At 32.6% G+C, this 22,350-nt stretch overlaps 1 protein-coding gene across 2 annotated transcripts; it reads left to right on the forward strand.

Annotated features, from left to right (window-relative positions):
* Positions 1 to 10,525: 10,525 nt before the first annotated feature.
* LOC131609265 (cell division cycle protein 27 homolog B-like) lies at positions 10,526 to 21,878 on the forward strand. 2 transcript variants are annotated; one of them, XM_058880946.1, is made up of 16 exons: positions 10,526 to 10,785; positions 12,685 to 12,757; positions 13,023 to 13,132; positions 13,423 to 13,469; positions 13,997 to 14,094; positions 14,466 to 14,767; positions 15,023 to 15,178; positions 15,936 to 16,152; positions 17,309 to 17,535; positions 17,695 to 17,760; positions 19,321 to 19,437; positions 19,891 to 19,967; positions 20,262 to 20,381; positions 20,685 to 20,904; positions 21,004 to 21,285; positions 21,408 to 21,878. In XM_058880946.1, exons 1-16 carry the CDS (start codon positions 10,681 to 10,683, stop codon positions 21,456 to 21,458), a joined length of 2,268 nt encoding a protein of 755 aa, XP_058736929.1. In that variant the 5' UTR covers positions 10,526 to 10,680; the 3' UTR covers positions 21,459 to 21,878. The 2 variants fall into 2 exon arrangements, with proteins under 2 accessions (XP_058736929.1, XP_058736930.1); XM_058880947.1 differs by lacking the exon at positions 10,526 to 10,785 and having other exon boundaries at positions 12,695 to 12,779.
* The last annotated feature ends 472 nt before the right edge of the window (positions 21,879 to 22,350 follow it).

Raw genomic sequence — 22,350 nt, forward strand, 5'->3', positions numbered from 1 at the left:
TGGTTTGGTTCGGTTTTATTTTTAAAAGCATACCGAACCAAACCAAACTGCGTGCGTTTTTCACTTGCGGTTCGATGACTTTCAGCGTAAAAACCGCCCAAACCGCACTACGAACACTCCTAACTATTTGTATACAACCAACTTGAATTAAGCGAGACTATATTTTAATTCTAATATTTGAAGGAAATTTTTTTTGTTTAATCTTAAGGATTTTTAAAGTTATATTTTTTTAATGGTAAAATAATATATTAATAAGCGGATGAAAATTACCAAAGTACAAAGAAGATAGTCATAAAGCACGTAAAGTACGAAAAGGACAACTGAATGTACAAATAAGATACAACAAAAGAACAACAATCAACAAAATAACCTAGCAACCATATCAGACCCAAGGGACCCTGCAGATAATAGTCCAAGCAACTAAAAATCAACATGACTGAAAACAAAAGGCTAGATCCACCATCAACAGATCTAAACCCATCAAGACAGTACCAAAACCAAAATCCAAAAACTACTTTATTGTTGATGTTTGTGAATATTTTGTGTTAAAAATATTTGTATATAGAATAGTCCGACATCGACTATATCATGTAATTAAATGTTATCTCTCTAAATATATTAAAGTCTTTGTAGTGTTTTTCAAAAACACACGGTATATTCAAATGCATCTTAGTCTCTCGCATTTCAACATGGTATTCAGACATGGGCTGACCTACCTTAAGGCATATTGTGGCTATAGCCCCACCAATTTTTTTATCTTATGTATGTGTGTGTGTGTATATATATATATATGTGTGTGTGTGTGTGTGTGTGTGTGTGTGTGTGTTTTTTTTTTTTTTTAAAAATTGCACCGATCATCAAATTGATGAAATTGTGTCACTAGTGTATTGGTCAAATTATTAAATTATCGATTGAATCACATGGCTAAATTAAGTTGGATAAATCAAATAACTCAATTGATTAAACCAGTTTATGTAAAAATCTATATAGTTAATAAGCCGGTCAATTTAGATGACACGATCTCTAAAAAAATCATGATATCTACCAAATTTAAATTCAATGTATTTTTGGGCAAATTAAATTCAAATTCTAAACATAGTAATCACTCCAACAAAATAGTACAAAATACAAATCAAAATAAACTTTGAACAAAGTGTAATTGCAACATAAACTAAATAACAAAATAAGTGCAATGTGTAATAAATTTAATTCAATCTTCATATCTTTGGATAAAAGAAACTTAAATAGGGGCACCTGTCATACTCTAATTTTTACCCCTAAGATCCCACCTCATTTGCATTTATGTATTACATCAAGATCACATGCTTAGGTACCTCGTAGCCCTCTTTATCTTTGAGCTCACCTATGTGGAGATCACCAATTACCTTGTTGTGTGTGTTATATCTATTGTGTTTATAGCCATTATGTTTCACTAACCTCTAATCAAAATACAAAAATATGCATGGCTTTCTTTTGTTTATTTTGCAAAAAAAAAGTGAATCAAGCGGATCAAGAAAATTCCCTCAGCTAGGGTTTTCATCTGTTCAAAGTCAAGAGTGTGGTCAACATTGATTTTCAGACCTCCACCTATGCCAGCAGCAAGACATCCATTTTGCCCCTCAGTCGGGGACAAAGAACCTTCTGCTCGCTGGGCAACCGGCCAGAAGTACGTCTTTACCAGACCAACGACTAGTTTCAGGAAGCCTCCTAGGATTTCTAAACATACTCATATATTCCTGGTAGTCACAAATTTTGGGTCTAGATCCTCGATCCAACCCAAAATATGGACCAATGGTCAAGCGCTGGGGGCAATATAAAAACTATCTCATTTGAGAGGGTCAGATAATTCAATTCTAATCCTAAAAACATTCAAACATATATGTGCTCCTACTTACTTTAGCATTGGAGTGCCTTGCAGGTACACCCTCCTACTCCTCATCACCAACAATGTGCAAGAAGTCTCTGGCCCACTTTTGGTTCAGATCAATCGGTAAAATCAATATTAATAAGGCTTAATTGCAACTTTAGTCCCCCTATTTTTTTGTTTTCTTGATTTTGATCCCTCTATTTTAAAAACCATTATTTTAGTCCCCTTTTAAAGTTTTCTGTGCAATTTTCGTCCCTCTATTTTGCTTTTTTCTGCAAAATTAGTCTCTATTTTTGTCCCTTTTCAATAGAAAATTCAAAAGGGGACCAAAATCGTGGTTTTAAAAATGGGGGGACCAAAATAAAAAAGAAGATAAATAGAGGGATCAAAATTGCAATTAAGCCTAATAAAGGAAAAACCCTAAAAGACTTAATTGTGGACTTGGAATGTGGTTCATATACCTTACTTAAGGAATTTGACTTTTTGACTTAGGATATATCCCCTGAGTTCGAGCTTTCATCTGATACATATGGTTTCATTTGGTTCATTTTACTTGGGACTTTGGGATTTCTCTGTGGTCTTTGGATGTTTGTCTTTTTGTTTTCATCTGATGCATGTTTACTTTATCTGATACCTTGAAGCAAATCATCTGATATAATTTCATCTGATACAAAGTCATCTAATACATTTAGGATTCATATGAAGCACTTTTACTTGACTTATTGTTTGATCTTATCTAATACCTAGCTTGGTTTATATATGATTGTTTGGTTATATGGTACTTACGGGCTTAATCCAAAGGAAATGAATGCTTATGTTGACTTTATGTCAAGTGTTTGCTTCTTTTTTGGTTAGATATTTCTTGTCCTTAGCTTTTAATTTGTGCTTTAGGATAGTTCCTTCATCGCTTGCCCATCTTCTTAAATTTCAAAATCTTCTCCCTCTTTTCAAAAATCTTCTTGTTTTCAAACTTAAACTCTTTCACAATAAACCTTAATTTTGTATAGTGATCGTCAAATATTTTCTTGAATAAATGCTAAAACATCTTAAGCATATCAAAACTCTTTCAGAATTAAAGGAGGAAATGTTCAAGTATCACTTGCCTAAGGGAACCACTTGAGATAGTTCTCCAAACAAAACACAAAAACTCATTTTTTGCCATTTGGCTTTTCCTTTTAAAATCTTTTCTTAAAGATTAGACATGAGTAATCATCATAGTTGAGATGTAATTCTCCTATCCCCATGATATTGATTGATATCGTGTTGATTCTTTTCCATTTGAAAGAGCTAGTGGCATACTTGTTGACCTTTTTCCAAGTTGGAGTCCTTATTTCCCTGTGATGCAAAGATCCATGTGTTATCATGCTTATGGTTGATTAGTTGAGTTTTCTCCTTTGAGATGACAAAGTGTCTCTTCATTTAAAATAAATCAAAACAAATCATTGTGTTTTCTTTGTGAGCATAACTAATGCTCTGACTTCCCTATTACACTCAAGGTGTATGTAGGCACAAGATGCGAACGTCTTGCCGAGCATAGATAAAAACCATAAAAAATATTCTTTTCTGATCCCATCAATCTTTTCTCATCCCCTTGATAACCAACCGCCGTACCATTTTCTCTTTATTTTATTAGTTTTGTTTTAAAACTTTTGTGGGTTTTGTTCGCTCTTTTTCCATTCCTTTAGAAACAATAAAGATCGACGACGACTCTGTTTATTTGCGAGTTAAGTTAATAAATAGTTTAATATCAATTTTCCCGCTGAGACAATGTTGATGTTGGTGATGTTGCTATGATGTTGATATTATGATATTGTGATGATGTCTTAATGATGTTGCTTGTCCAAATATATACATGCTATGTTGATGATGATTATGTTGTTAAGGAGACACTTGACTAGTCGAGGTCGAACATATGTGTGTTGTTGTTATTGTTGTATGATGAGAGTCCATACATCCATGATGTGGGAAATTTGGTTATGTTTATTGTAACACCCCAAATTCTACCCGAAATTATAAGCGAAAATCAGAGTGCATTTAAAAATCTTTCAACAAGCATTTGGGATATCACATTTACTTCATATAAACAACACATAATCAGATATGCAGCAATTCAATCTCAGAGGATCACAAACGACTTATATCAGCTCTAAGAACAAACCAACTTTTATTTAATATGCAGCAGAATCATAACATGCGACTTTATAAACAAATCATCTTTATTCAATCAGAAAAAACCTTAAAACATCATAGTACTTCTCATTATCCAACTTAGAATTCAACAACTTATATATTAACTACATGAAATAACAAAATAAACATCCCTCGAGTGCTACGTATTAGAGCGACACACCAACTGGACTCGATGAAGCTACAAACTTACACAACTATACTTGAATACCTGCCCATTTTCCATGGTAGGGGAAACATCAGCAAAGGGGTGAGATATCTTACAATATAAAGGAATGCATGATAAATAATATAAGAGATATAGATCATCCATAATTTCACCACTTTTCATCACGTAACATCTTACAACAATTTTCATCACAAACAACTTATCAATATAATACAACTTTCAAAACGACAACAATGTCATTGATCGATTAGGACAACATTTTCAAATTCACAATTATAATATCATTATGTCATAATAAACATCTCATAATCTCAACAATCCAAACACAATTCAAATGTGACTCGACTTATGCAAATGCATGTGGTACCATTTGGAGTAAAACTCCCACCGTCTCAAAATTGTCATTGGGCACACCGTTGCTATTTTCCATTTAGGCCACTGTCACTTTTGCCATTAAGGTCGCCGTGTTTGCCATACGTTTCAGGCTATGCAATGGATGTGACTCAAATGATGCACATCCACAAATACAACATAAACAATACGTCACAACATCGTCTAAAACACATCAACTCAGTGCCAAGGTTCTATGGCAATAACCATTTCATTACTATCATAGTAATTCATTACGTCTTAATCACGTCGCTATGTCGTATCATCATACAACATTAATTCACTTCACAATACATCACAATACAACTTATCAACATTGACCATAGGGTCTACAACAACAACCACAAATTCCACATACTAACAACAACGACAACAATTTCATCATACTAATAACAACATCCACTAACTCATCATGTTAACAACAAACATCAATGATTTGTCTTATTAACAACAACATCAACAAACTCATCATATTAACATCAGACATCAACACATTCATCACATTAACAACAAACATCAATAATTCATCTAATTAACAACAACATCAACACATTCATCATATTCCGCAGTAACAACAACAAATTCATCATATTAACAATAACATCACATTACACGAATAAAGTAACATCATAACACAGTATATTCAACTTCCTAATGAAAACATATTTATTGTTAATTTATCACAAGTCATCATTATCGGCTCACACATATAAAAAAATACGAATAATTGCATATAACATACAACATCATTAACTTACACGTATCAAACACTTACAAAAGTATAAGTCCTATTAAATAATCCTTCTAATGTCTCTCAATTCATGTATTTACGGTATACAAACATACACAAAATATTCATCTTCACAAAACATCATTAAATCGGAAAATACAAACCAAAAAAAGGTTTCACAAAGATATTCAAAGGTTTTCAAGTCATATTCATCAGAAATACATCAATTAGAGCTTCACGGAGATTCAAATGACACTTAGAAAGGAGTTACGGATCAAAAGATACATCGTTACAAAGTTACAAAAAGTTTTACACAGCAGGGTCCGCTCAGCGACCCTCCAGCGTGCTTAATGAAGTTCAATTTTCAACAAGCCAACTTGAAGCGGGCTAGTGCAGACTAAAAACAACAACTTTTAGTTTTTGCAGCTCCGCTTAGCGAGCTCGCGCATTTTCAAATTTTCATTCAGTATCCGCTTAGCGAGCCAGGGGCCGCTTAGCAGACGCCCGATTATGCAGAAAAACAACAGAGCAAACTGACCTGCATAATCCCACTTCCACCAAACCAAACCCTTCTCAAACAGCAATTAGAAGCATATAACAATACCAGCTAACATCATTCATCAACAACAATAATAATTCAAAACATGTTTTCAACCATAATTTCATGGAAATCTATCACAAACCCTAACAATACAAAAGCTATGAAATTGAAAGGTTAAAGGTTGAACACAAATCACAACATCATCCACTCATCTAAACCTCTAATAATACATTAAATTTGCAGCAAATTATTTATCAATTTCAATATTCATCATCATCAACAGGGTAATTCTTCACACTTTCATGGATTTCAATTATGAGGTCTAATCTCTACCATACCCATCATCATGCCAACCCTTAGAGAGTAAGAACCCCACCCTTACCTTAGCAAAAGCTTCATCTTCACCAATGGAGTTCTTCCTCTTTATGCCCCTAGCTTTCCTCTCTTCTTCTCTTCTTTCTCTTCTTTCACCAAAATGAGTTATGAGACTAAATCTCTAAAACCCTAACTCTTACTATCTCACTAATGGGCTTAACCCATAACTCTACCACTCAGGCCCAATACTACTAACTCTATAATATTATATATCCAATAAATCAAAAAACACACTATACATAATTAAATAGCCACATAACATAAACGAATATTATTCCCAATAATATTCCACAACTACAATCGATCCATAACGCAAATAATACCAACTTGCAATTGTATTTCTCCGACTAATCCGACCATAACTTAACTGCTCCAATCGACACATTAAACTCGGAAAGTTTAAGTGCCTTGCAAGGAAGGACACTGGGCAGGAATAGGCGCCACGAGGAACTCATGAGTATTTCGAGTGAATCCATGAATCTCCCGAGCGAAATCATGAATATTTCGAGCTAAATCATGAGTTTCACGAGCAAAATTATGAATCTCCCTGGCGAGATTATGAATTTCACGAGCAAAATTATTAATCTCTCGAACACTTCGAGGGGACACACGTACGAAACCAAAGAAGGCTTCCCAAAACGTGAAGTTCACCATGAACTCTACACATTTCGTGGGGAACACCATTCCCTAAACGTAAACTTCCCCCCAAAAATGTTGTAGTCATTTAAAAAATAATTAATTTTATAATTTAAAAAAATTTGTGACAAATAAATTATTACAAAATTAAAATTTTATTTAAGCTCTTTATTCCTTATTTATAATAATTTGTATTTAAGATTTAAATTATTCTTTATTAATAATAACTCACCTTAATTATATTATAGACTTAATTGCAACTTTAGTTTATCTATTTTGTCAGTGCAATTTTCGCCCATCTATTTTGATTTTTTCTGTAAAATTAGTCCATATTTTTGTCCATTTTAAACAGAAAACTCAAGGAATCAAAATCGTGGTTTTAAAAATGGGGGGACCAAAATAAAAAAAAAAGACAAAATAGGGAGATTAAAATTGTAATTAAACATATATTAAAACTATATTATAAATAAATATCTTTTTAAAATAAAATCAAAAGAAATCCTAAATTTTCATTGAGGTGAGGGCGAATATGCATATCTGAATTGATCACTATCCCAATTTTTTTTTGGATGCATTCGGATATGCATATCCGAAGAACGTTTTGAGATTTTTAGGATGTTTTCTTACCCTATATGAATGTCCAGCAAATTTCTCTTTTTCCCCGATACGTAGGCCAATCCAACATGCCACAACCTATTTTGCCACCTGGAAGATAGGTGTTGGAACAACTATATGAAAGAGAGTTACATCCACATTGTTAAGTTTGAGATGTGCAGAACACCCTTAATAAGCTGAGTGGAATCTCAAAATTTAAAATAATATGAGTTTTTTTTTTCATTCATTCTAACGGGGAGTTTTTATACATACTTTTGTTGCCTTTCTCAACTTTTTATTGGCTCCATTTTTGCGTATTCTTACAGTTAAATAGAAGGTCTGAACTTGAACTACATTTAATGTCTTGACTCTTGAGGCATGTTGCTTGAAAGGAAAGCTAATTTCTACATGGACTTACTTGATTGATTTACATTTGAATGATCAACTCTTAAAAATAACCTATAATTTATAATTATTAATTCATAATTAATTTATAGATAATAATGATAATTTATATTTGATTGACATATTACATGTGAATCTTTTCTAACATGATAGTATATTAATTCTACCCCAAAATAATACAACATCTGAAAGTAAGAAATCTTTATAATGATCAATTTTGTCATTGAATTTTTAAACCAAACAACCTCAACAAAATAGTTAAAATTTAAATATTAATTATTGGATTTTTGTATGAGATACGATCAAATGACATATCAGGTATCAAAGTTTAATTTGACATCAAATTTCAACCATTAAGGACCTGTTTGGTACGCAGGATAAGAGACGGGATATGATATTTGTATCATATCCTATCTCAATCCAGTGTTTGTTGACACAACATGATATGATAAGTTAATCCTAAAACTTATCCTATCCTGCCTCATTAGTTAAAATTGTTATTCTGAATGTGAGCTGGGTTAGAATCCGGCAGAATAGGATAAGAAAATGATTTACTAATTTACTCCTATATAATATAATTTAATATAAAAAATTAAATATGACAAAATATAAATAAAAATTAATTTGATATTAAATTAAAAATATTTATGATTGTCATAAGGATAAATTTTTAACTTTATAAAATATAAAAATTAAAATATTCTTAAAAAACAATTATTTTAAAATATAAATTCTAATTTTATTTTTTTATCAAATTAAATATATGATCTTGCAAGGGTATATTTGTCAATTATATATATATATATATATATATATATATATATATATATATATATATATATATATATATATATATATATATATATATATATATATATATATATATATATATATATATATATACTTTTATTTTGTTTATCTAATATATATACAAGTTTTTCTAGAAAAATTGAAATTATTTACTCAATAGTGTCAATGAGTTTTTTTAATTATAAAAAATATTACTTTTATTTCAATTTATAAATTTTAAAATATTTTATAAAATAATTTTAAAATTATATATATATATATATATATATATATATATATATATATATATATATATATATATATATATATATATATATATCATTGGGTATCATATCCTGTATATATCATATCTTATCCTTATCTTTAGGGGTGATCAAAACCAAACCAACCCAATAGAAAATCGCAAACCAAACCAAACCAAACCGAAACCGCAAAAAACCGCATTTGGTTCGGATTAGTTTGGGTCATCTTTTAACAAAACCGCATAGTTCGGTTTGGTTTGCGGTTTATATTTTATAAACCGAACCAAACCGAATCAAACCGCATTATGTTACAACCTAACTTTTACTTAACTCACATCCAACCCAAACTTAAATCTATAATACCTTAACCTTATGATTACGAACAATTTTCTCATCCTTACACATGATTTTAGTCCCGATCTTCTCAAATCTCTAATAGCATTATCGCTTCTTCTTTGCCACATACATCTTCCCTCTTTTTCTATAATCTTTACTCTCTTATATTCTTTCTTTTTCACCTTCTCATTTTTATGCAAATGTTCCCTATTTCAGTTTCGTTTTTATCGCACATCTTCTTCTCTAATCTCTCAACTCTTTTGTTTTTTCTTTTTCACATTCACTAATCTCTCATATCTTCTATTTTTTTGTTTCATTCTAATAATTTTTATATTATTTTATACTATTATTTTATGTTTATTATTCCACTTTTGTCTAATTTAATTTTTACATATTAAATAGAAAGTTAATGTCAAAATATGACGGGTTTTGTTGTTACTTGATAGTGTATGAATGTCTAAATACAAAGTTATGTTATCATCTATATGTATATGAATGGTTCAATAAAATATTTCTATAAAACCGAACCAACCGCACCGAACCAAACCGCATTAGGTTGGTTTGGTTCGGATTTTTTTTAAAAGCCAACCGAACCAAACCAAACCGCACGATTTTTTTTCTTGCGATTCGGATGATTTTTTTCGTCAAAACCGCCCAAACCGCACCGCGATCACCCCTACTTATCCTGCTTGATATCCTATTATGTCTCTATCATATCCTGCGCACCAAACGAGTTCTAATAGTACTCGATCATACGATTATGTAAATAGTCTATTTTTTAGAAAACAAAATAGACTATATATTTTTTATTAATTTATTTCATTTAATATAATTATTTCATCAATTCTTTTAACGGTTGAAATTTAATGTCAAATTAAACTTTGACACCAAGGTAATTCTATTTTTTTATTAGATTTTTTTTTAATCTAGTCGATCATTGGAATTTTAAAACAAAAACTACCATCACTAGCATGATATTATTACATTATTGAATTTAACGGATATGTTCTTTTAATGGTCAGTTTAACAAGATATGTAAAGTACCTCTAAATTAATTTTACTCTAATATTTTAATAAAACTATTATAGTAATATTATCCCACTAATTTGAAAATAGATGGTTTGATGAATTATCTATTGTGTCAAAAAATAATTTTTTTTATTGAATTAATATTTTACTCAAAATATTATTTTATGGTACGTACAAAGTACCAACGGAACAATTGAGATGATAATTGAATAAAACCACTTGACCTAATTTGAAATGAGAGACAAAGCGCACATGCTACAACAAACAACTATTCCATTTTTGAATCAAATCGAAATCAAAAATATCAAAAAATCTCTCTCTCAAATTGAAATTTAGGAACGAAGAAGCAGTGAAGATCGATTCTCAGCTATGGAAGCAATACTCGTCGATTGTGTTCAAAAAAGTCTATGCCATTTCATGCACTCCAACGCCATCTTCCTCTCCCACCGTCTCTGCGCCGAATTTCCCTCCGAGGTATTTTTCATCTCTCTGTTTAAGCAATTGATTCCTCCGAGAAAATCTAAATGGAGACGAAAATATTCGCTGATTTGTTATTCAGTTCCGTTTACATCGAGATCGGTGTTTCTAATTGATTCATCTCTCTTTTCATAGTGGTAGTTTAATTTTTCAGATGATTTAGGGTGCACTTTTTTCTTTTAGCTTAGTGTAAATCTGAATTTTAGGAATTGATGGTATTTTGTGCTGCCTACTACTTTGTACCTTTAATTATGCTCACAAGAAGTTTGAAGAAGACATTTCATCTGACTTGAAAATGCCATTGTGTAGTTTAGATTTGGGTATTGTAGGTTTGTTATAAATATCAGTTTGAAGTTTATATTTCGTTCTTCTAATGCTGCAATGTGTAATTGTATGATCATATTTTAAGAAGTGATGTGGAAAAATAGTGAAATGTGATTACTTGTTCCGGTAAAATTTGTTTATTTTGTCGTTTGGATGCGGTAAAGTTAGTAGGTAAGGGTTCCCACATTTTTCCTGAATGGGTATGGGTAAAGAAGTAAGTTCTTGAGAGTTGGGTTAGTTTTGGAACATGGAATAGAGACACTTATTGGAAAATCTATGAAAATATTTGACACTATGGTTAGGAGGAAGATGAATTTTATGTGCCTATTAGAAACTAAGTGGACGGGTGAAAAGATGAAAGGATTAGACAATTTGGAATTTAAATTTTGGTACACCGACAAGGTTAGATTGGAAAATAGGATGAGAATTACCGTAGACAAGGAGTGGAAGAAGGATATATGCTTTTTGCAGATGATATAGTCCTACTTAGAGAATTGAAGGAGGATTTAATTGAGAGATTGGAGACTAGCCTTAGAAGCAACATAAGAATATGATCATACAATTATATTGGGCGGTAACGAACAGACATAAGAAGCAGGTGATATAGTCCTACTTGCAAAATGTTGGACAGTAACAAACAAACATAAGAATAAACAGTGTAGCATAGATGGAGATAACATTTGGTATTTTTCGTTGTAGAGAATTGTGCAACATTTAGTATTTTTCTTTGTAGAGAATTATGTTTTGATAAATTTCAAGGTGAATATATTAAAGAATTGGCGTAGTGCTCTGCTAGCAGTGAGCTAGATATGAGACCCTAGGTGTATGATTTCTTTTGGGTGTGTAGCGTATGATAAGTATAGATAGAGAAACAAATGATTTGGTTTATTGCCTAAACCATTTATTTATGATCGAATTGTTTGTATACTCTGACATGGCATGACATGGTGGTGACCTCTTGTTCTCTTGTTTACCTGGTTGGAGTTATGTATTGGTTCAAAGTCCATGTTTATTCAACACTCCTTTGTTTGGGCACATGGCCTTCTTAGGTTTACTTCGGCCCACCAGCCCCCAAACACGAGGTTTGGTAGGGATGAAGTGTATAAAGATATTATTCTAGTCCCCTAAATTCTTAGTCTGAGCTCGTGGCCCTCTTAGGTCTATTCTGATCCTGCATCTTAGATTTACTCTGTTCTAGTTATCAAATGCAAGAGTGTGAATAAACAGATATTGATTTATGGAGAACCAATATATCTTTAAATATGTAAAGAAATTTTTCTTACGAAAATATGAGGTTAAATTAAGAAAATTTATGTTTAAGTTACGTATTCTCTATAGTATTTGGAATTATGTGTCAGCTTTGCTTTTGTAAGCATATTCTGCCATAAATAATAGTCCATCATTACTATTAATTTGTACTTTGTAGCTCAGTTTCTATCAAACTTTTTCAACTGTTACTTATTGTTCATGACCGGTCCTTTGTTTGAGTGTATATTCCGCATCACTTGTTGAAAATTGTCTTTATTCTTTCCATGGTATTGTTAATAATTATATTTCTTGTATGCTATTCAGACAAATCTCCAATTGTTGGCCGGCTGCTACTTGCAGAGTAATCAAGCACATTCTGCATACCATATTTTAAAGGGTATGTCTCTTTCAATATTTAGGTACCAACCTCTTTTAGAGTCACGTTTGCCCTGTTTGTTTTAGATATTACCTTTCATGTTCTGTTTCCTTAATTTCCTTTTATTACATAATTGTTTTTTAGATATCACCAATTTACCATTCATATTTTGTTTCCTGAATTTTATTTTAATAGACAATTGTTTTCCCCTTTGTTTGTCATTATCTTGTTGCAGTGCTTCACACTGAATGTCTCTAGTTATTCATTTTGTCTTTATTGATTGAAGGAACACAAATGGCTCAATCTCGGTACTTGTTTGCAATATCATGCTTTCAGATGGATCTTCTTAAAGAAGCTGAAGCAGCATTATGTCCTGCTAATGAGCCTAATGCTGAGGTACAAAGCATAATTTATAACGTATTTTAGATTAAGAAATGTTTTCCAATCTATTAACAAAATTTGTAAAAGCATGTGGGTGGCTCTAGTATATTCGTCTGAAATTGATCGGATGTGATTTTTCATCTTTTGTTTTATTCTTAGTCTCATTTGCTATCAACTATTAATAACATAATACGTTGGTTCTGCACGTTACTTTGCTTGAAATTGTTTTAATTAAAGTTATAGGTTGTCAGTGTATGTACTAGAAGTTGATTGACTACTTTTTGATTTCTTTCCTTAATGTGTAGGTTCCGAACGGTTCAGCTGGTCATCATCTATTAGGGCTCATTTACAGGTTGCTTATTATTCTTACGATCAATTGTCAAAATACATAAAAATATGAACTTTTGATTACCTTCTTAATGATTTTCAAAATTTTACATGAAAGTTATGATCTATAACAATTGAATTGGTAAGAATTACATTCATGAAAAATACTGGGTGGTTAATAGGACCCATTAAGAGAAAGAGGCCCAAGTAGAGAGGGGAAGTGCTGAGCTGGCAAGTTGGTTAGAGAGAGTGGGGAATTTACACATGAGGGGGAGTATATGAGGTGGATGAAAGGGAAATTAGGGATTACTGAGTATCATTTGTACTATAGAACCTTAGGGTTGGGCATAGAGAGAGAATTGTCTCTTCTTTGTAGAGCTTAGTTCTGGGATTGCAGGGGGTTTATCATCTGCAATTGTTACTGTTTTTTAATTAATAATACAATTTCTATTTTCTTGAATCTGGGTTCCTAACATTGGTGTATATAATGTGTGTGTGAGAGGGATAAATTCATCCTTATATATTCTCTTTGATTGATATTCTCTTTTTCAGATACACTGACAGAAGGAAAAGTGCCATACATCATTTTAAGCAGGCACTGTCAATGGATCCTCTAATGTGGGCAGCATATGAAGAGTTGTGCATATTAGGTATTTAAGATGATTTTCACCTTATTTCTGGTGATCATTGGGCATATTTGATGAAGTGCGAATTGATTGGAGACATCCTAGTTTTTAGAGCTTCTTTCTAGTCTGTAATGTTATGCGGTTCATATTTCAACGAGTGCTTAGGTTTGATGGAATTTCTTGATTAATTTTGGAATTTTCCCCCTCATTTTAAAATCTTAGATATTGAACTTTACGTGGCTGGTAATATGTATCCAATGCTTTGATTTTTCATGACTTAAAAGTTTTCGTTAATTTTATAGCAAAATACATTCGATGTTTTAGTTATATTCTTCCCCCATTTCATTATGCTATTATCATCCTCATTAACAGCTCACTGTTTTCTGAATATTTAGGTGCTGCTGAAGAAGCAACTGCATTTTTTGGCGAAGCAGCTGCTCTTTGTATACAAAAACAATACCTAAATTGCTCAACCTCTCCAAAGATGCATTCATCATCTGCGGATTGTAATTTAGTTGACACAAGACATTGTGTGTCAGAAGAGACAAGTCCAAGGCAATCGAAACTAAAGCAAGGTCAAAAAGATCCTGGAAACCATCACGGGGCACCTATATTAGGAGGAACTTCGGGTCAACCAGTTAGTAGTGGTCTGTCTAATATATCATTTTATAATACGCCGTCTCCAATGGTGACACAGGTAATTGGCTAAATTCATCTAATTTTTTATTGTTTGAATATGTTACTTTTTGTTAAGAATTGTGAATAAGCTAAACTACTTATCAAACCTCAGTTTATATAATTTTCAAAATGCTCAGGTAAATTCAGAAATATTGATAAAAAAGTGTCTTCTATTATTCCATAAATATTGTATGGGTTCCTTGGTCTAATGAAAACGGGCTTGATCCCATTTTTCTTTCACATTGTTGATATATAGTTTTCAAATCTTTTGTAGTTGTCAGGTGTTGCTCCACCCCCTTTGTGTAGGAATGTGCAGTCAAATGGCTCAAATATGAGCACACAAAGTGCTGAAAATTCTCCTAGATCAACAGTGAACTCTACTATTCAAGCTCCTCGAAGGAAGTTTGTGGATGAAGGAAAGTTAAGAAAGGTTGAGGAATTGTTAGCTATAAATCTTTTGCTTTCTGCTTCCTTTAATGTTTCCCCTAGGGAACAAGGTTTGGTTGTTGTGTTTTTTTTTTGCTTTTGAAAAATACCTTATGATCAAATTGTTTAAGAAAGAGTTCTTGGCAAAAAAGCTTTTTTTTCTCCTTTTCCAAAAGTGAAACAACTAAAACCAAACATATGTGTTGCCATAAACCAATGATCCCAAATGCTAAAGCTATTTGGTGAAAGAAAGTAAACAATTTTATATCTAACATGTCTCCTATGCTACATCCCTTTGGACTTGAAGTGTGAATGATGTACAAACCCACCCAACCATGTGTTGAAATATAACTTCTATTTCGAAAAGCTAGGACAACAAGGATCACTTTGGACCACTTGGGTTTTGAGCCTCTGATCATTTAAAAAACTTCTTAGATGAGAATTAATATATGAACGGTTTTATATCTTACACACATAGTTTAGTTCTTTAATTTCCTGTATCTCCTCAACATCTCAGCTCTCTGTGTTATTATGCATTCTAGTTTTTATGTACTATGTTGTGTCCGGCATCACTCTGATAAGGTATTGTTTCAAATATGTTTTCCGTCACATGTGACTGAATTTATCATAAAATTTGTTCAATAGTTGATCATGTAAGCAAGTATCTTATGTTTTTGTACATCATGTTTAATGCTAAAGTGTTATTGATTATGTTACCTTGTTTCTCATTTGTTAATATTCCTTGTAATTTTTTGTTTCAGATTTCTGGAAGATTATTTTCTGATTCTGGTCCCCGACGTAGTTTGAGACTCTCAGGTGATGCTAGTGTAAATGCAAATCCTAATACAGCAACTGTATCTGGAAATGGAACTAGTTACACTTCTAAGCATCTTGGTGGGTCAAAGCTTAGCTCAATGGCATTTCGTTCTGTGACAGTTCGCAAGGGACAATCATGGGCCAATGAAAACATAGGTGAAGGTGATGAATCTTTATATGCAGCACTATTTTATTATTGTATAATGTCTTTGAGGAATGTTATCCTTTATACACACTATTGTTTTGAGGAATTTTATCCTTCATAGATGTGTAAAGATGCATCTAAGATGATAAGACCATAACTATCAGTTCTGAATATGTCGAGTAATCCTCCCCAAAAAATCTTGTATTTGACTGCTTCGTGTTGCTATTCGGATTAATACTACTACTAGTCTACTACTACTCTAAACACCCTTTTGATCGGAACCTGGATTAAAGGGCGGTTAATGGAATTAACAGGAAAAAATAACTAAATGCATTAGATCAAGATTAGGAGAATGTGAGCTGTTAAATGTGAACGAACATTATCAGAGAAGAGCTAGTTAGAGACCTGAATACCGATGAGCACTGTGTGTTTAAGAAAAATTGATGCTTGCTGAAAATGACACCAGAGAGAATTAGGTTGGTGGCAGACAATAAAAGTGGGCAACTATTTTTTAAACAGAAGTAATATAAAAGTAGGTTGGTGGCTGACAATAAAAGTGGGTGAGTATTTTTGTTGAAACAGTGACGCAGTGTGTTTTTATGCTGAAATAAGAACTCTAATGATCGTGGTGAAAAATGAGGATAAAGTATACCCTAAAAAGTGGGTAGGAAAACTCAGACCAATAAAAATGGGTGAGTATTTTTGTTGAAACAGTGACACAAAGTGTGTTTTTGTGCTGAAATAAGAACTCTAGTAGTCGTGGTGAAAAATGAAGATAAAGTATGATTATGCCCTAAAAGGTGGGTAGGAAAACTCAGATGAGACAATGGGGTTAAGGTAAACCAAAGTTTAGATAGGATACCAAACAAACAAGTTCAATTTTGAGAAATTCTGTGACAAACTGTGACAAAAAAAGTGGTGGATGATAATATCACTTTGATACCATGCTAAAATTAGAGTCCAGATAATTTATATGTTACATCTATAGCAAAATACTTATCTAGTATGATTTATTCTGATTGTCTAGATCAAGTATTGATGCTGTACTGATAGGGCAGTATCTATTAACTTATTAAGACTTCTAACATAATATTAATGTTAATATTCTAATTTAAAATATTTCCGAGCAGCTATTTATAGATACTTAATGAGTTGTCATTTCTTTTTCTTCAGGAATTCATAATGACATTTTAGATGATTCTCGTTTAAATATTACATCAGCAACTTCTAGTTCCTTCCCTACCATAGAAGCTAAATCTTATGAACCGGATGCAGCGAATATTCCGGTTGGTGGACAAGTATTAAGTGGTTCTGAAGTCATCACCGGTGCTTCTGAAATACTGACCCTTCTAAGAGTTCTTGGTGAAGGTTTTAGACTTGCCTGCTTGTATAGGTGCCAGGTATTAATTATTGCTTATGCAGAAAGGTTATTTATAATTTATAATATAATCATATATTTACTATTTTTTTAATCATGAATATGAAAGGAGAAAAATAAATTAACAAAATACTTCGTTGATAGCATTCAATTTTCTAATATGTTTTTATTGGTGGAACAGGATGCACTGGAAACCTATCTGAAACTTCCATATAAGCATTACAATACTGGCTGGGTTCTTTCCCAGGTAATATTGGTTGCCTTGCTATTATTTAATGGTCTTTCCTAGGTATTCTTGCAGTTCATGATTGTGTAACTCTCACCTAATTTATAGAATCATACAAGTTTAGGACCTAGGTATGATGGGTTATTTTGCTTACAAATTCGTGAGTCCTCCCAGAATTTTAACTTTGAGAACTTATTAAAGATAAAAAGTACAAAATCATGGTTATTTCCCCTAGAATGCATTAAATGAAAGTGATTCCGTGTTTTTTAGAACACCCAAAATGCAACAGGTAAATGACAATGCTTTCAAGTTTCAAGTGCATAAAACATTAACCTCATAGTTGTAGCACTGGACTCCACAGATGCATCTAACATCCGAATGTGAACCCATGTGCAAAGGAGGCCGACAAATAATGTTGTATTAGTCTCAACCAAGGTAGTCAAGATTGAGAAAGAATAGAAAAGTCGTAAAATATAAAATCGTAATTACGATCGGATGATCCTGCCCAATTATTTTTGTAAGATTGAGAGGGGATAGCAAGATCGTAAAACATAAGATCGCAACAAAAATCGTAAGATCATAGTAAAATGAAAAAATAGTAGTATATATTTGAATTACTTTTACATGATATATGTTAGTAGACAAGTGTATTTGTGAGAAAATGACTTTCATACTCTTTAGACATATATTATTGAGTTTTTATACTTTATTACTACCACATGGAACATTTGTTAGACATTGGGGACACATTTGGTCAATTTTCTAGGATTATCATAAGTCAATTAGTTAAAACTAACCCTACAAGTGAGATGTTTATTCTCTAAACCCTAAATTTAAAACTTCTTTTCAATTGGTCCCGCCGAACCGTAATTGTTGCTCGCCTTTACATCTTGTCATCCTTCTCACCTTTTAATGGTGGTGACCAGAAAACAGTCAATCATGGCCGAAACTGGCAAAGATCGCACAAAATCAACGACTTTAGGATTTATTTTCACAATTTGACTACAACACAAGATTTTACTTAAGATCGGGATCGTTGGGGGTGAGTGAGATAGTAAAATCTTAAGATTTTAAGACCTAGATCGAGATCTTGACAACCATGGCTCTCAACTCTCAACCTCATAGTTTCCAACATAAACCCATTAGGCCCAAAGCAATGAATGGACTCAACACTAATGAGTTGAAATCTAGCTCTACCTTGATGGAGCCTGCTCCTATGGAAGGAAGTTTAGTCTGATATGGTGTATGCTAGTCGTCCAATATTTGCGTGCTCATAGTATCAAAATTAGATGTTTTAACTTATGTGCATGCAATGTGTAGTTCCACCAGTCTAATGCTGAAATTCAATATTTTAATAGAAAGACGAAAATGATAAGGATTGTACTTTATACCATTTAGCCATAGCCTATACAGGCATATTACATGTCTTGGACCAACTATTTGAGCTATTAGATGAAGATAGTTTTTATTTTTATTTTTTATATAATATGATTATAATATACTAAAATAGTCTTTGTGCTAGAGATTATTTCAGGTGCATATCATTAACAATCTGTTACTATATTCGGATGTTTTAACCAGGTTGGAAAAGTGTACTGTGAGTTTGATTATTTAGAAGCTGATCGAGCCTTTGGTCTTGCTCGGCAGATTACGCCGTATAATTTGGAAGCAATGGATGTATACTCAACAGTCCTTTATGTGAGTTTGTATTGTATTTTATCTATCTACTTCAATGAAGTTTAGTGTGTGCGAGTGTTAGAACTAATACCTTTTGTCATAATCCTAAATGAACAAGGAAACAAATCATGAATTGTGATGAAATGTGAAATATTCCTAAAAGACCACTGAATATTCTTTCTTAACCATAAAAAAAATGAATAAAGCATGTGATCTGTTTTTCTCTGTAGCATTTGGAATTCATGGTTGATGCGACTATTAAAGCCTTTTGATATGGAAATCATGGCATTGCCAATAATGGTGAATTGACGATTTTAGAAATTGATAGACCATGATGATTAATGCGTGACAATCTTTTATTGTTATATTTCTTTGTTGTATTTGTTAAGCGTCCTGCTTTGTTTCATGCTTAAACTTTAAATGCATTCCTGCATTCTTACTGCTTGACCAAAGACTAAATTTTCTCTGGTGTAGCATCTAAAGGAAGATATGAAGTTAAGCTACCTGGCTCAGGAACTAGTACATAGTGATCGCTTAGCTCCACAATCTTGGTAGGCTTCTATGAAACTTTTTTTTTTTGGTGATTATTCAGTATGCTGAATGTCATATATCCAGACTAAGATTTTTTAACCCGTAAAAGTCATTTTCACTAATTGTTATCCATCACTTACTAAGCAGTTTTATTCAATATAATCATCATCATAACTTTTGCCTTCTACTTCAGAACCATAGAAATGCAATTTTGACAGATTAGAGCTTGAGTTGAAACATTTTTTTTATAATTATTTGTAAGTTCTCTATTATAATTTATGCTGGTTTATCATTATTGTTGAATGCTCTGGCAGGTGCGCCATGGGCAATTGCTACAGCCTGCAGAAAGATCATGAAACTGCACTGAAGACTTTCCAAAGAGCTGTGCAACTAAATCCCAGATTTGCATATGCACACACCCTTTGTGGGCACGAGTATGAACATTGTCTTATCATAATTTTATAATTCATGAGAATTGGTGTCCGATAATTTGCTGTTTAATTAACTGGGAAAGGGATGTAAAAGGATGTAGGAGTTAGTTGAGAGTTAGAGGGCTTCCTCTCTCCACGATTAATGGTACATGAGGCTCTTGGTCTAATTTTACAAGAGAAAAAGAGAATAGACACATTAAGTACAGTTCTTGCATTTTTCTTTGCATTTTGCTTTTATGTTTTTCTCAATTCTTGTCTTTCATTTATCAGTAACTTTTTATTGACTTCTAATGTGTTGCCCCTCAGGTATGTTGCACTAGAAGATTTTGAGAATGGAATCAGATGCTACCAGAGTGCACTCAGGGTTGATGCAAGGCACTACAATGCTTGGTATGGACTTGGAATGGTATATCTTCGCCAAGAGAAATTTGAGTTCTCGGAACACCATTTCCAAATGGCTTTCCAAATTAATCCACGTTCATCTGTTATATTGTCATACCTTGGTACTGCTTTGCACGCTTTAAAGGTTCATCTCTTGCTACACTGATTGTAAAGAACTACACATCTTCTGCTTGTGATTTGCATCCAGAATATTAAATTTGTGCTATCTTCTATGATATGACAGAGAAGTGAAGAAGCACTGGTGGTAATGGAGAAGGCTATTTTGGCAGATAAGAAAAATCCCGTTCCAATGTATCAAAAGGCCAATATACTAATGAGCTTGGAAAAATTCGACGAGGCTCTGGAAGTCCTAGAGGAGCTTAAAGAGTATGCTCCCCGCGAAAGTAGTGTCTATGCTTTAATGGGAAGAATCTATAAAAGGCGTAACATGCATGAGAAAGCAATGCTTCATTATGGTATTGCTTTGGATTTGAAACCTTCCACAACAGATGCCGCAGCTATTAAGGTGATATGGTCAAGTTATTACTAATGCATTTCATATACTGATGGATACTCTTGATTGTGTTGGAATGTAGCTATTGTCATATTTTTCTTATGCAACTTAAATATCTTATTCATTTTGAACAGGCTGCCATTGAGAAATTACATGTACCAGATGAGATGGACGACAACTTGTAGCTTTACAAGTTAAATGCATAACTGATGACTTCGTGCGGTTGAACTGCATACAAATCCTTTTTACTATAAGGATTTGGCATGGCTTGTGCTTTCGGCATTGTGCATAAAAGCTGTAAAATATGTGCCCGTCGAATTGGTGGGTCTGAGTTTTGTCGGAGAATCATCTATACTTAATAAGAGGACTTGATGCAACAGAGGTACCAAGAAGTTTCTATACTTGTAAGGAAAAATGTAAGGGAAAATATATGTATCATTAGTTCATTGATTCATTTTTTGTTCATAAATCACAACAATAGTTTGTAGTCCTGGTTAACATTATTAGTAGAGCTAAATGGCAAGAATATAATTATAAACTTGCTGTGTAATATCTTGGATTCATGTAAGCAGTTTCTGTAACAAAAATAAGATATTATTTTTTAACTGATTAAATATTTAGGGATTGGGATGATTGGTAGATTTGGCAAAATTTATGCAAGGACAGGTAGGAAGAGAGAATGAAGGAAATATCACATAAAACAAATTATGTTAGAGGCTGCACATGGGATGGACAGCTGGTGGGACAGCTGTCCGAATTCTAGTGGAAAGAGAACCTAGGATTGAAGGATAAATGAGAGGAATGACACAATTGAGGGCAGCCAGAAATTGAGTGGAGAAATCCTCATGGGAGAGATAAAGCCTTTCTAAGAGTCTCGCTAGTTTCTTTATGCTCTTCTGCTATTTTCAGCTTTTGCTTCTTTATGCTTTCTATTTTTATTTCTACATACTACTGCTTCTAATTGTATTACTAGATCCCATTTGAACTCTAGTATTTTGTATACAAGTCACCACTTTCTATTTCTACTTTTCTGTTCTTACTCATTTATGCCATAAAACACTAAATTGAACCTATCAA

The sequence above is a fragment of the Vicia villosa genome, linkage group LG6 (genome assembly GCF_029867415.1).
Source record: "Vicia villosa cultivar HV-30 ecotype Madison, WI linkage group LG6, Vvil1.0, whole genome shotgun sequence".
NCBI classification, from domain to species: domain Eukaryota; kingdom Viridiplantae; phylum Streptophyta; class Magnoliopsida; order Fabales; family Fabaceae; genus Vicia; species Vicia villosa.

Excerpts from the sequence above, each read along its gene's own strand:
- LOC131609265 (XM_058880946.1), top strand. The coding sequence starts at position 10,681 with ATGGAAGCAATACTCGTCGATTGTGTTCAAAAAAGTCTATGCCATTTC. Across the intron at positions 10,786-12,684 it reads GCGCCGAATTTCCCTCCGAG|ACAAATCTCCAATTGTTGGC; the intron begins GTATTTTTCATC and ends TATGCTATTCAG. Across the intron at positions 16,153-17,308 it reads CAATGAAAACATAGGTGAAG|GAATTCATAATGACATTTTA; the intron begins GTGATGAATCTT and ends CTTTTTCTTCAG.